The 12,825-nt window shown below is 44.7% G+C and overlaps 1 protein-coding gene and 1 non-coding gene across 7 annotated transcripts in view; both read left to right on the plus strand.

The window, feature by feature from the left end:
- Nucleotides 1–12,825, plus strand: part of CKAP5 (cytoskeleton associated protein 5) — a 41,291-nt gene that overhangs the window by 16,497 nt on the left and 11,969 nt on the right. For 4 of the 6 annotated variants that reach the window (XM_072118764.1, XM_072118766.1, XM_072118767.1 and 1 more), the window contains exons 4-29: nucleotides 110–316; nucleotides 403–574; nucleotides 2,258–2,384; nucleotides 4,161–4,264; nucleotides 4,358–4,471; nucleotides 4,560–4,664; nucleotides 6,791–6,880; nucleotides 6,971–7,135; nucleotides 7,244–7,372; nucleotides 7,540–7,725; nucleotides 7,806–7,910; nucleotides 7,996–8,106; nucleotides 8,650–8,742; nucleotides 8,821–9,006; nucleotides 9,089–9,183; nucleotides 9,263–9,320; nucleotides 9,406–9,531; nucleotides 9,649–9,788; nucleotides 9,872–10,046; nucleotides 10,156–10,269; nucleotides 10,617–10,745; nucleotides 10,900–11,094; nucleotides 11,198–11,333; nucleotides 11,504–11,589; nucleotides 11,801–11,890; nucleotides 12,252–12,374. In XM_072118764.1, the coding sequence (XP_071974865.1) occupies nucleotides 110–316; nucleotides 403–574; nucleotides 2,258–2,384; nucleotides 4,161–4,264; nucleotides 4,358–4,471; nucleotides 4,560–4,664; nucleotides 6,791–6,880; nucleotides 6,971–7,135; nucleotides 7,244–7,372; nucleotides 7,540–7,725; nucleotides 7,806–7,910; nucleotides 7,996–8,106; nucleotides 8,650–8,742; nucleotides 8,821–9,006; nucleotides 9,089–9,183; nucleotides 9,263–9,320; nucleotides 9,406–9,531; nucleotides 9,649–9,788; nucleotides 9,872–10,046; nucleotides 10,156–10,269; nucleotides 10,617–10,745; nucleotides 10,900–11,094; nucleotides 11,198–11,333; nucleotides 11,504–11,589; nucleotides 11,801–11,890; nucleotides 12,252–12,374 (3,361 nt within the window). The remainder of the gene's footprint in view (nucleotides 1–109; nucleotides 317–402; nucleotides 575–2,257; nucleotides 2,385–4,160; nucleotides 4,265–4,357; nucleotides 4,472–4,559; nucleotides 4,665–6,790; nucleotides 6,881–6,970; nucleotides 7,136–7,243; nucleotides 7,373–7,539; nucleotides 7,726–7,805; nucleotides 7,911–7,995; nucleotides 8,107–8,649; nucleotides 8,743–8,820; nucleotides 9,007–9,088; nucleotides 9,184–9,262; nucleotides 9,321–9,405; nucleotides 9,532–9,648; nucleotides 9,789–9,871; nucleotides 10,047–10,155; nucleotides 10,270–10,616; nucleotides 10,746–10,899; nucleotides 11,095–11,197; nucleotides 11,334–11,503; nucleotides 11,590–11,800; nucleotides 11,891–12,251; nucleotides 12,375–12,825) is intronic. The other 2 variants (XM_072118768.1, XM_072118769.1) reach the window with 1 other exon arrangement.
- LOC140071477 (small nucleolar RNA SNORD67) lies at nucleotides 12,010–12,116 on the plus strand. Its single transcript, XR_011849172.1, has one exon. It is a non-coding gene; the product is annotated as a small nucleolar RNA SNORD67 (small nucleolar RNA).

Genomic DNA, 12,825 nt, shown 5'->3' on the forward strand with positions numbered 1-12,825 from the left:
CAGTCACTGTTCCGGTATCAGTGTCCCTGGTTTATCATGCATGACTTTGATGGCAGATCTGTTGGTTATCTGTTTTCATACTTGGTTTTAACACATGTTCTTCTTCCAGGACTACGGGGGAGGTTGTGTCGGGTGTCGTGAATAAAGTATTTAATCAGCCAAAAGCCAAAGCGAAAGAGCTTGGGTCTGATATCTGCCTGATGTACATAGAGATAGAGAAGGGTGAGACTGTACAGGAGGAGCTGCTGAAAGGCCTGGATAATAAAAATCCCAAGATTGTGGTGGCCTGTGTGGAGACCCTGAGGAGAGCCCTGAGGTAAGTGCCCCCCCCCCCGAGCCTATAACCATCTGCGTGTGTGTCTACTCCTATGCACGTACTTATGTCATGTCTTCTCTCCTAAGTGAATTTGGTTCCAAAATCACATCCCTGAAGCCAATTATTAAAGTGTTGCCAAAACTTTTTGAGTCTCGAGAGAAGGCGGTAAGAGATGAAGCCAAGCTCCTCGCTGTGGAGATCTATCGCTGGATCAGAGATGCTCTGAGGCCGCCGTTGCAGAACATTAACCCCGTGCAGGTGAGATGGGGTTTTCTAGGGCACTTTGTTTGGATGTCAAAAACTGGCCTCCAATCTATCTTTATATTTGTGGGTCATGAGCGTAAGGTCACTGGGGTTCTGCCCGTTGGCTGAATACTCGGGGACGAGGGGAGCCACACTCCAAACAAAATCTAGAAGAGCAGCACCGCTGTGTGTGGTAGATGAACTTGTATTGCAGCTTGGCTCTCATTTACAGCGGTTGACAAAACTGTGGCACGGTCTGTAGACTAAAGCAAACCTGCTTTCCAACCTCTGGAACACCCCTTTCAAAGGACACCAGATTACTTATGGTTGTGTCCTAATTAGACTGCTTGTTCGTCTAGGGGATTGGGGAGACTGTTTTAACAGGTTTTCTTGCATCTTTAATACTGAAATATGAACTTTGTGAATGTGCCAGAGGTGCTTGGGCAGACAGCACCCGACCAGCTCCCGGCTTTTATTTATGTACACCCCCCTCCTACTGCCGGCGGGGGTATTACGATCCGGCCGTTGAAGTCAGTCGAGGAGTGGAGAGAGCGGGTTGTGTCCTCTCTTCTCATTCCCCGGCAGCAAAGGGAGGCTTGCAGCGTGGGGCGTGCGTAAACTAAAAGCCAGGGAAGACTCAACGCGCTTCAGGCAAAGTTAATATTTCGGTATTAAAGATGCAAGAAAATCTGTTAAAACAGTCCCACCATCCCCTAGATCAGTGATGGCAAACCTTTTAGAGGCCGAGTGCCCAAACTACAACAAAGACCCACTTATTTAACGCAAAGTGCCAACACAAAAATTTAATTTGTGATTTATACTTCCTTCTCTGTCACAGATTTCATTGATACCAGCACCTGAGGACACCAATAAAGCAGAAAATAGTCCCAGGTCGAGCTGTCACTTTAAAATAGCTCTGTGCACAGCAAGTCCTGCGAGTATATACCTGGAGTCATCTCTGGTGATGGCCTGAGTGCCCACAGAAAGGGCTCTGAGTGCCACCTCTGGCGCCAGTGCCATAGGTTAGCCATCACTGCCCTAGATGGAACAAGCAGTGTAATTGGGATACTCTACCACCAGTAATCTGGCGATGCCCTTAATTGAATCTGAGCTGTAGCTGCATGATCACTATATACAGGGCTGTTTAAAGGTGGGGGGTCCCTGGGCGCAAAATATGGTGGGGAGCGCATTGAATGTAGCCCAGACAGAAAACAGCAATTGCTATATACAACACTGCAATAACTATATACAGCCCACCTATAATAAAATTGAATAACCTTCCATCATTTTCCCGTTGCTTGCCGTCGTCCTCTTCCCTCGCGGAGTCGGAACAATAAGTTCCCTGCTCTGCCATCGACAATCTGATGTAAACAAAATATGGCAGCGCTGTGACGTCACACGGTGCGCAGCCAGCAGCAGGGCACCGCCCTCTTTGTTTACACCAGTTTGTCTATGGCAAAGCAGAAAACTTATTGTTGATTCGGCCCAGGGAGCCTGCAGCCAAATACATTGTTGGCGAATGCATGATCGCCCACATTTGGTTGGGGCTCTTTTAAGGGCAAAGTGGTGGGGTCCCCGGGACACGCACCTCCCTCTTGATTCAGCCCTGACTACACTGAATGGGGATGAACTTTTGGCTCATTTATGCACTGATCTCTGGTCTTTATGATTAACCATGTGACTGCGATTTCTTCATAGCTTAAAGAATTGGAGGAGGAATGGGTAAAGATCCCGCCAGCCGCTCCTAAACAGACCCGCTTCCTGCGCTCACAGCAAGATCTGAAGGCAAAGTTTGAACAGCAGCAGGCAAGCGGAGATGTGGAAGGTAGGTCTTCGGGATATGACACTATTAACCCTTTCAGGACCTGGGCCCTTTTTTGTTTTTTCATTTTTTACTCCCCATGATCAAAAATCCATAACTTTTTTTATTTTTCCATGTACAGAGCTGTGTGACGGCTTATTTTCTGCGTAACAAATTGCACTTCATAGTGACGGTATTGAATATTCCATGCCGTGTACTAGGAAGCGGGAAAAAAATTCCAAATGCAGTGAAATTGGTAAAAAACCGCATTTGTGCCGTCTTCTTGTGGGCTTGGATCTTGCGGATTTCACTGTGCACCCCAAATGACATGTTTACTTTATTCTTTGGGTCTGTGCGATTACGGGGATACCAAATTTATATAGGTTTTATAATGTTTTCATACACTTAAAAAAATTAAAACCTCCTGTACAAAATTTTTTGGGGGATTTTGCCATCTTCTGGCGCTAATAACTTTTTTATACTTTGGTGTACTGAGCTGTGGGTGGTGTCGTTTTTTGCGGATTTTGATGACGTTTACAATGTTATCAATTTTAGGACTGTTCGACCTTGTGATCACTTTATATAGAATTTTTTAATTTTTTTAAATGACAAAAAAAGTGCCATTTTCGACTTTGGGCGCGATTTTCCGTTACGGGATTAAACGCAGTGAAAAACCGTTATCATATTTTGATCAGGCATTTTCGGACGCGGCGATACCTAATGTGTTTATGATTTTTACTGTTTATTTATATTTATATCAGTTCTAGGGAAAGGGGGGGTGATTTGAGTTTTTAGGGTTTTTTATTATAATTTTTTTATTTTTTTTTTATTTATTTTTTTTTAAACTTTTCAGACTCCCTAGGGTACTAGGCTGCCGCCATCCTTTTGAAGCCGCCGGCATCATTGCCGGCAGCGATCGAGGTGAAAACACCCGCGATCGGTGCTAGCAATATGCAGCAAAGACTTACCGGCTATGGAGAGGGCTCAGCGCGTGAGCCCTCTCCATGCACCCGTGACGTGCTATTACGTCACGGGTCGTGAACGGGTTAAAGGACATCTACCACCAGGATGAAAGGCTTTTATGCAGATAAGCTTGAGGGGCTCCAGGCCCCGTAGGCGTTAATGGAGTCTCATTTGCATACATTCCTTCATCCTGGTGTTAGATGCCCTTTAATGGGCGCCATTGTCTGGACAACCCAATCACAGCGCAAGTATTTTTCTTGAGGATAATGATGGAAACTGAACTGTTATTGGTTGCTGTTGGGAACAATGATGGCTTTCCTCTTAGGACAAGTTCACATTTTGCATTTTAGACTTCAGTTTATCGTCTGTTAGTGTTAAACACGCTGCTAAAACAGATCCACTTTTTTCTGTGCCGATTTTGTTATGGTATCAGTTTTTAATCTCTTCTGTTATTTGAGTCTAGTAACATTTTGTTTTCTGTGGATGACAAATGGCTTTAATCCACTTTTGCTATTAATGGATCCATCCCGACATCTATTTAGTAATTTATTTATTTTTTTAAAGTTAAAAATAAATTGCAATCCATTATTTATAAAATGAAACCTTTTGTACACAATGGAGCAATTTCTTGTTTGGATACAGTAGCATTCCAGGGTCCTACAACGGGACACATATCTAACATCACATAAAGATGAGAATATCATAAATTAACAAATGAAGAATTTTTCTGTAATCTCGGCATAATTGAGTGTATTTTAATCAGAAGACTGAATGTAGATGAGAATTGTACCTTTTGTGAAACCACCATGATATTTCTTTAACAATCCTTATTCCTAGGAGATGAAGGCGAGGATGAAGCTGTGCCACAGGTTGATGCCTTTGAGCTTCTGGAAGCTGTTGAAATTCTCTCAAAATTGCCGAAAGATTTCTATGATAAAATTGTAAGTAATGATCCTCTTTTGAAGAGTTCTGTAGGTAGGTCTTTTGCAGAAAAGTATCCCCACAATATATTTTTTTTTTTATTGGATTTTTAGGAGGCCAAAAAGTGGCAGGAGAGGAAGGAGGCTTTGGAAGCTCTGGAGCTTCTGGTGAAAAACCCTAAGCTTGAGCCCGGTGACTATAACGATGTTGTGAGGGCTCTTAAGAAGGTAACACTGGAAATCATAGCCTACACTGATAAGCCATCTTTTTACAAAAAGTTTAGCAAAATGTATGTATATTGATTTTATATTACAGGTGGTCGGTAAAGACACCAATGTAATGCTTGTAGCACTGGCTGCCAAATGCCTGGCAGGGCTCGCTTCTGGCCTCAGGAAGAAGTTTGGCTCGTATGCCGGCCATGTGAGTATTGTCATGCTGTGTTTTAGCTGTTGCTGGTGACTCATGACGTTTAGGTTTGTAGAGTATTTAGGAGTCATAGGGTGTGGACGTCACCTGGCGTCTTCTGCTAGTTAAATGTCTAGACCTTAACTGACACCTTAGAAGTGTTCAGCATGTTGTACTTTCTCCAATGTAGGACGAGGTTGCATGGACTGTCCCAAGGCCTCATTCAGATAGCCGTCTGTGGGGATGTATATACGTCCCCATAGACTGCAATGGCGGTATGTTGCCACACGTGTGGCACCAATCTACGCCGTACACGGGGGGGTGGGGGGGATGGAGCATTCTCTTTCCCTGTGTGCTGCTGTTCTCAATGGAGGGGTGAGTGGTATACCGCTGTGAATGTACCCTAATATTGCTTCACTCATACTGAATCGGCTTTAGTGTCCCCAGGGAGATCAATAGAAAAGCGACTTACACCTTGCACTACCTTATTGAAGGCAGGCCTCAATTTTGCAGCATAGGGGGACAGCTGAGAAATAGACTGTTCATTAGTCCCTTAAGATAAGATAAGATAAGATAATCCTTTATTAGTCCCACAGTGGGGAAATTCACAGCGTTACAGCAGCAGAGAGGGTACAGAGAGTGAAGTACAAACTATGACAACAATAATATTAGGGATAAATGAACAAAAATAAAAGGGGGATAAAAAGACATAAAAGAGACAAGCAATGATCGGCAGTTTGATGTTTAGTCTGTGGATGGGACCTGCAGGGACTGGTTAGATGGGGGGCGCAGGTTACTTCTGTTTGGGCCTTGTTTGTTGAACAGCCTGATGGCAGCGGGGAGGAATGACTTACGATAACGCTCCCTCTCACATTTGGGGTGAAGCAGTCGGTCACTGAATGTGCTCCCCAATGCCACCACCGTCTCATGCAAGGGATGGGAGCTATTCTCCAGAATAGACTTCAACTTACCCAGTGTCCTCCTCTCAGCTACCACCTGCACTGTGTCAAGAGGACCCCCCAGGACAGAACTTAGGCCTCATGTACTGGACCATATGGTCTCGCTGTAAATACGAGACGTATTGCACCATATTTGTATAAACTACGGAGAGCTGGCAAATGACTGATGGCTGGTTCTGGATAATATATATCTATCTCGCAGCCGCATATGGCGCACAACTCTATGCAGCAAGTATTTGGCCCATATTTTATATGTTCCATGGTACTGCTCATGGTACACTGTGGTGCATATTACGGCTATGTACATGGATGGACTTTTTGGATGCATAGGGTTGTATGGTGCAGCTGCTTTTAATACATTCTTTACTCATGCATGGGGCTTTAGGCCTGTTATACACAAGTTTGCCCGCTGGATTTAATGACCTGAATGTAGACCTGGTGGACTAAAATGTTGGGTTCAGTTTTACGTTCCAACAAACTCGCCCCATGTGTGGGGTTTTTAACGCTCCATCACAATTTTTAAATGTCTGTTCTGCTCTCTCGTACGTGTAGAGGGGATTTGGATCCCTCCCTCCTTGGCAATCGGTGATGCACCAGTCAGTGGGAGAAATGTTTGTTATGGAAAACCCTACTAGAATGACTTGAGTGAACTATGCTACAGCAACAGACATAACCGCACTATTGATGTTACGGTGCCTTGTACTGAGAAGTGGCCACGCTGATCCATTGAGCCCTTTAACTTGCCAGCTAACGGTTAGAGGGTGAACCATTATTTCCCAACAGAAATGAGATCAACTTGGATAGGGGATGACTTTCTAACATCATACCCGGTTGGAGTGTGGTTACTCGTGGTGCTAGTGTTGTGTTGACAATAGTAATGGTAACGCCCGGGGGAGGACCTTTGCTAGATTGCACATGTTTCAAGCGAAACATGTGCAAATGTTCACCACCACCCTTGGAGAATGGCGCTCCCATTCACTGTCTGAGTGCTGGAGATGGGCAAGCGCTTACTCCCTAAGCTCTTGAATTGAGTGGCAGGTTCCATGCTTTGTTCTCTGGATCACTTGGGTCCGACTTCCATGATTGTTTGCTATTCGGACGCTCGACGATCAGGTTCTTACAACCACTTAAAGTAAACTGATCTGCAATTACATGGTTAACATTTTATTTTGTTTGTCTAAGGTTGTGCCAACTATATTGGAGAAGTTTAAGGAGAAGAAGCCTCAAGTAGTACAAGCCCTGCAGGAGGCGATTGATGCCATATTTCTCACTGTAAGTGATCCCAGGCACGTTACCTACGATCCCCCCCCCCCCCCCCCAGGCCCACTCACCACACATCTGACCGTACTCTTCTCCTTCCAGACAACACTACAGAACATAAGTGAAGATGTCCTCGCCGTCATGGACAACAAGAACCCAACCATAAAGCAACAGACATCTCTATTCCTCGCGAGAAGCTTTCGCCACTGCACCCCCTCGACCCTACCCAAAAGTTTACTGAAGCCATTCTGTGCAGCACTCCTCAAGGTAAGTACATTCTAAGATGAAGGGGTGTTCGAGAATTGTTTAGTTGTGTGGTTTGTTTTTTGTTTTTGGATAGTTTGACCATAAAATCGACAACTTTCTTCTTCCTAGCAAATCAATGACTCCGCACCAGAAGTGAGAGATGCAGCTTTTGAAGCCCTAGGTACAGCTCAGAAAGTAGTGGGAGAGAAGGCGGTTAACCCATTTCTTGCTGAAGTGGATAAGCTGAAGCTGGATAGGGTGAGGACTCATTGCAATAAGGTGGATTATAACATTTCTTTAACTGTAAGCGAGGGTCCCATATCACCATTCCCTTAACCTCCAGCTGCTGTCTTAAGGGGGGCAGGTGATCAGTGGAGCACCCAGTGGTTGTATCTAATGGGTAGATGATTTATTTCTAATCCCAGATTAAGGAATGTGCTGACAAGGTTGAACTAGCCGGTAAGAAAGGTGTATCTGGAGAGAAGAAGGAAACCAAAGCTGCTGCTCCAGCTCCGGGGAAAGCGGCATCTGCACCAAGTGCAGCCAGTGAAAGAGATACAAAGGAAGCGGCAAAACCTGGAATGGCACCCAAGAAGCCACCACCTTCCAAGGTATTTGGAATCCCCGAACAGGTAGCGCTTTATTAGGTTGATGGATCATGACTGTGTAACCATTGTACTCCATTTTCAAGGCTGGAGGTCCTGTGAAGAAGGGTAAAGCCCCAGCAGCGGGCGCTGGAGCTGCTAAAGGAAAGAAGGGAGCAGACGTAAAAGAGGTGTTTGAACAAGAGCTCTCTGTAAGTATCTGGAAGCTTCTTGGTATAAACAGCTTTCTGAGGATGGGTCTGTGGTATCTCCTAAGCAATTGATTGATTTTTGCAGCCTGAAGCTTGTGAAGAGAAGGCAGCGACTGTTCTTCCTGCAACTTGTATGCAACAGCTGGACAGTGGCAACTGGAAAGAAAGGTTGGCCAGCATGGAGGAATTCCAGAAGGTAAGTGGCTCTTAAAACAATTGCCAGTTGTAAGCACATCTAACATCACCAGATTTTACCCGATTAAACTACCAAACCCCTTTGGTATTGGATGACATTCTAGAATTCCCTCTATGTGAAATCTCAGTCATTTTTACTTATTTAAAAAAATATCTCTAGTCTTTAGAATTCAGGAGTCGCTACCAACAATATTCTGTTCAATAGTACAAAGTAGAAACGGGCTTCTGGTGTTAATGGAGATAGGACCCAAAATATGGCTGAGATTCTTATCAGGCTATCCAATTATGTCTGTGTGAAATAAATAAATATTATTTTTTTTAGAGGCTTCTCTAGAAAGGTTTCATACCCTACCTGATGGGGCTGGTTTGGGAATATCTTTAACAAGTTAATTATGCCATGTCCTGGCTGATACCTATTAAGATAGAATGCACGGTCGGCCGTCTCTGGTTGCGACTCTGCTTATAGCGAGGGGAGGAATCTATTAATTAAGTTTATCTCCTGTCCATGTTAAAGTTTCCGATGTTCTTTCTTTTCTATTTTCAGTCTGTCGAATCGATGGAGAGGAACGACATTCCCTGCCAAGCACTGATCAAAATGTTGGCCAAGAAACCTGGTTTTAAAGAAACAAATTTCCAGGTTTGTCAACTTTTTCTGTGGCTTTTCGCGTCCCCTTTTCATATTTCTCTAAACTTTGCTGTCATACTTCAATCCTAGGTCATGCAGATGAAGTTGCACATTGTGGCTCTTGTTGCTCAGAAGGGGAACTTTTCTAAGACTTCTGCCAATATCGTCCTTGATGGACTTGTAGACAAGGTTGGAGATGTGAAGTGTGGAGGAAATGCCAAGGAAGCTTTAAGTGCTATAGCTGAGGCTTGTTCCCTGCCGTGGACTGCTGAGCAGGTAATACATGACCGTGACTCTTGTCTATCCTATAATAACTAGGTACCAGGCAGCAGACTTACATGTGCCTGTATATTTCTAGGTCGTCTCCCTGGCTTTTGCACAGAAAAATCCTAAGAACCAATCGGAGACCCTGAACTGGCTGTCAAATGCTATAAAAGAGTTTGGATTTACAGGGTAAGTTTGTTCTGTCTCAAAGATTTGGGAGAGGGGTAACTGCTGGGATCTTAATGAAACTTTATCCATCTATTTTCAGGCTCAATGTCAAGGCTTTCATCAGCAATGTGAAGACTGCTCTAGCCGCCACGAACCCTGTAAGTTTCTTAAAGGGCTGACTTCAGGTTTTTGTACCATTACTAATCACACCAACCTTTGGCTAATGACCTTCCGTAACTGCAGGCCATCAGGACTTCTGCCATCACACTGCTGGGCGTCATGTTCTTGTATATGGGTGCTCCTCTGCGGATATTTTTCGAAGAAGAGAAACCTGCTCTTCTCTCTCAAATTGATGCAGAGTTTGAGAAGGTAAGTAGATGGATGAATTTTGGTTGAAATATGGCGGCTTAATCCGCCTTTCACATACTGGACTAGATGTGAATATGTGTATAGACCCAAAATCAGTGGATCTGATATGATTGACAGATGAAGGGACAGACTCCGTCAGCACCCACCCGTGGGTCCACAAAGTCTGGTGCGGGAGGAGATGTTGGTGAAGATGGTGAGGACCAGGAAGAGGACACTCCTGCAGATGTCATGGATCTCCTGCCACGCACTGAAATCGGGTTTGTATTTTCAACACCAAAAAAACTGGAGCCCTTGCATGTAACTGAGGCATCTCTAACTAGTGTGGATTTATATTCTCTAGTGACAAGATTACTTCTGACCTGGTGTCCAAGATCGGAGACAAAAACTGGAAAATCCGCAAGGAAGGTTTAGATGAAGTCACAACAATCCTTAATGAGGCCAAGTTCATCCTTCCTAATATTGGAGAACTCCCCAGTGCCCTGAAGGGAAGGCTCAATGACTCTAATAAGATCCTGGTATGGACTTTCCTCCCCTTGCAAGCTTATATGTGTTTGATCCTTAGGACAGGTTAAGCCTTCCTTGGATGATATAGTCTTTATATATGTAAATATTTTTTTTCTTTAGGTTCAGCAGACCTTGAACATCCTGCAGCAACTTGCCACAGCCATGGGTCCTAATATTAAGCAGCATGTGAAGAACCTGGGTATGCCCATCATAACCGTCATGGGGGATAGCAAGGTGAGTCCCTTTAGAACCTCTTGTTCCCTAACACATTCCCTTACTCCATGGGAAGGAGCCAGTCTTGGAATTTGTCAGTGCAGATCTCCTATCTCCAAGGGCCTCTCTCTGGTCTCCAGCTGGTCATGTATTCAATATTCTTTGTGCAGCCTCATGTAATGTTCTCTGACATCCCCACAGCAGTATATGGGGGTCTCTGATTCAGGGCTCAATGTTCATAGTTGAGATCCGATCCTTTTATAAGGTGTCCTCTGTGTGAAGGTTATTTCGATCTAATCTGTCTGATGACATTGGCCAAATCTGGCCATAGTCATTGAGATGACGCAGTTTTATTTTATTTTTGTTAGGCAAATGTCAGAGCTGCAGCGCTTTTAACACTAAATTCTTGGGTGGAGCAAACTGGCATGAAGGAATGGTTAGAAGGCGAAGATCTCTCCGAAGAACTGAAGAGAGAAAATCCTTTCCTGAGACAAGAGGTAACGGTTTCAGCACCAGCACTAATCCTTTCAATTGTTTTTGTGATGCGTTGGGGTTCGGGGTCTCCTTGATTGCACATAAGACAACTTGAAGTCTCTCTTCTATGCTGTGGCAGTTATTGTCTTGGATGCTAAAATATTTTGGCTTTTGTAGATCCTTGGATGGCTGGCAGAGAAGCTTCCTACCCTGCGCACAGTACCCTCAGATCTGCAGTTCTGTGTCCCTTATCTATACGCCTGCCTCGAGGACCGTAATGGTGACGTGCGTAAGAAGGCCCAGGAGGCACTGCCCATGTTCATGATGCATATTGGGTTTGAGAAGATGTCTAAAGCAACTGGTAAACTGAAGGTAAGAAACATTTCGTTTTAAATGGGTTGTGTCTCCATTTATAACATATCCACTATACACAGTACATAGAGCCTGTAACTTTTTACTATTTTTTTCTTCGTAGCCTGCATCTAAGGACCAGGTCATTGCTTTGTTGGAGAAGGCTAAAGCCAGCATGCCAGCCAAACCTGCTCCGCCACCTGGCAAGACCTCTTCCAAGCAAGCCGCAGCACCCACTCCAGCATCTGCCCCTGCAGCTGGTATGTATGCGATGGTGACCTCCATGGTCTAGTAACTTGGATTCATGTATTGTGCCGGAGCTCATGGCGGCGGTAGATATGTATGCTAACATGTGAGGTCTGCGTTAGAAAGCTGCCCATTTCCAATACATCTGCAGGTGCTGTCCTAATACAATTTTATTATTCTTCAGCTGTATACGACTCTGCACCACCTGCTTCAGAGAGCAAGCCAGACCCAAAGAAGACCAAGCCAGGTGGGCTAGCATCCAAAGGAAAGGTATGTTCTCTACATTGTTGTTGATCATAATAATAGATTACATATGATAGGGTTGGGTTTTTTTTTTTCTCTTTGTAGTGCAATGTAATGATCTAATAGTTATCCTCCCAGTGGATTGGGGATAATTTTATTTTGTTATGCGTTGTAGTAATCTACTGTTGTGTAAATTGCATCCTGCTGCGCTTTTAAGCCCCAGTCCTTCCTCTATTAGACCCAATCGGTGTCATCTGACGGTAACACCAGTATGACCCCAACCAAGGCCAACACCAGCATTTCCAAAGCCAAGCAAACTAAGCAGGCGGTAACCAAACTTCCCTTTCTGGGGCCTGGTTTTGTCCCACGTGTGTTGCTCTGTATCTTTCCACCCTTGGTGTGTATGACGCACTCGCTTGAGTATATGCGGGTGGAAGGTGAAGCTTCTTGGAGGATGATGAGTTGCACCTGGGGTGCTGCGGCGCCGAGCGCTGCGCACTCTGCAGACCAAGGCTGGTGACATAACCATGTGCACAGGGGCCAGCTGACTCCATAACACTTACATCACTTGCTTTTTTCCTTTTCCTTGATTCACCGGATGTTAACTCCACCAATAGATTTCTCAGTGGGTCCATGAGCCCCATAGTGAATGCATTACTCACCCTTATTTGTCTTGTCAATGCCCTCAGGTTGTGCCCGCAAAAAAGGTGCCAAGCAAACCCGTGAAGGAAGAGGAGGACCGGTCCGGCCCAATATACATTCTAGTTCCCAATGGGAAGGAGCAGAGGGTCAAGGAGGAGAAGGGGCTAAAGGTGAGCATTAATCCTTAGAGGCTTTGTGGTGTCTGTCTTTTTGTATTTTCGGTCATCTATGTAATTACTGTCTCTTAGTAGAGGGCCTTTTTAGTTGGTTAGGGCAGCTTATTAAGTTAAGGACAGGATACCTCTGTCATCACTGGGTAATGTTGGCTACTTCATCAAAAGGAGAAATCTGCAGAGATCAAACATCCAGGATTTGTAGTCTTCTTCTTTCCCAAGAGGCAGTTTGGGTGTAAGGGGGTACTCTTATCTCCAGTCCACACTCCTCACGGTACTACCAGTTGCGGCCAATCAGAAATTCAGTAAAATTGGGTCGTGTGTCGAACGAGTGCGCAGCTACCAGGAGCTACACAGAGGATATAGGTGGATTGAAAGAAGCTACTGGGGCGTGGAGTAGCTCCGCCGTGTAGCTTAGCTCCAGATACTCCATTCCTCCCGGTAGCCT

The sequence above is a fragment of the Engystomops pustulosus genome, chromosome 7 (assembly GCF_040894005.1).
Source record: "Engystomops pustulosus chromosome 7, aEngPut4.maternal, whole genome shotgun sequence".
Taxonomy (NCBI): Eukaryota; Metazoa; Chordata; class Amphibia; order Anura; family Leptodactylidae; genus Engystomops; species Engystomops pustulosus.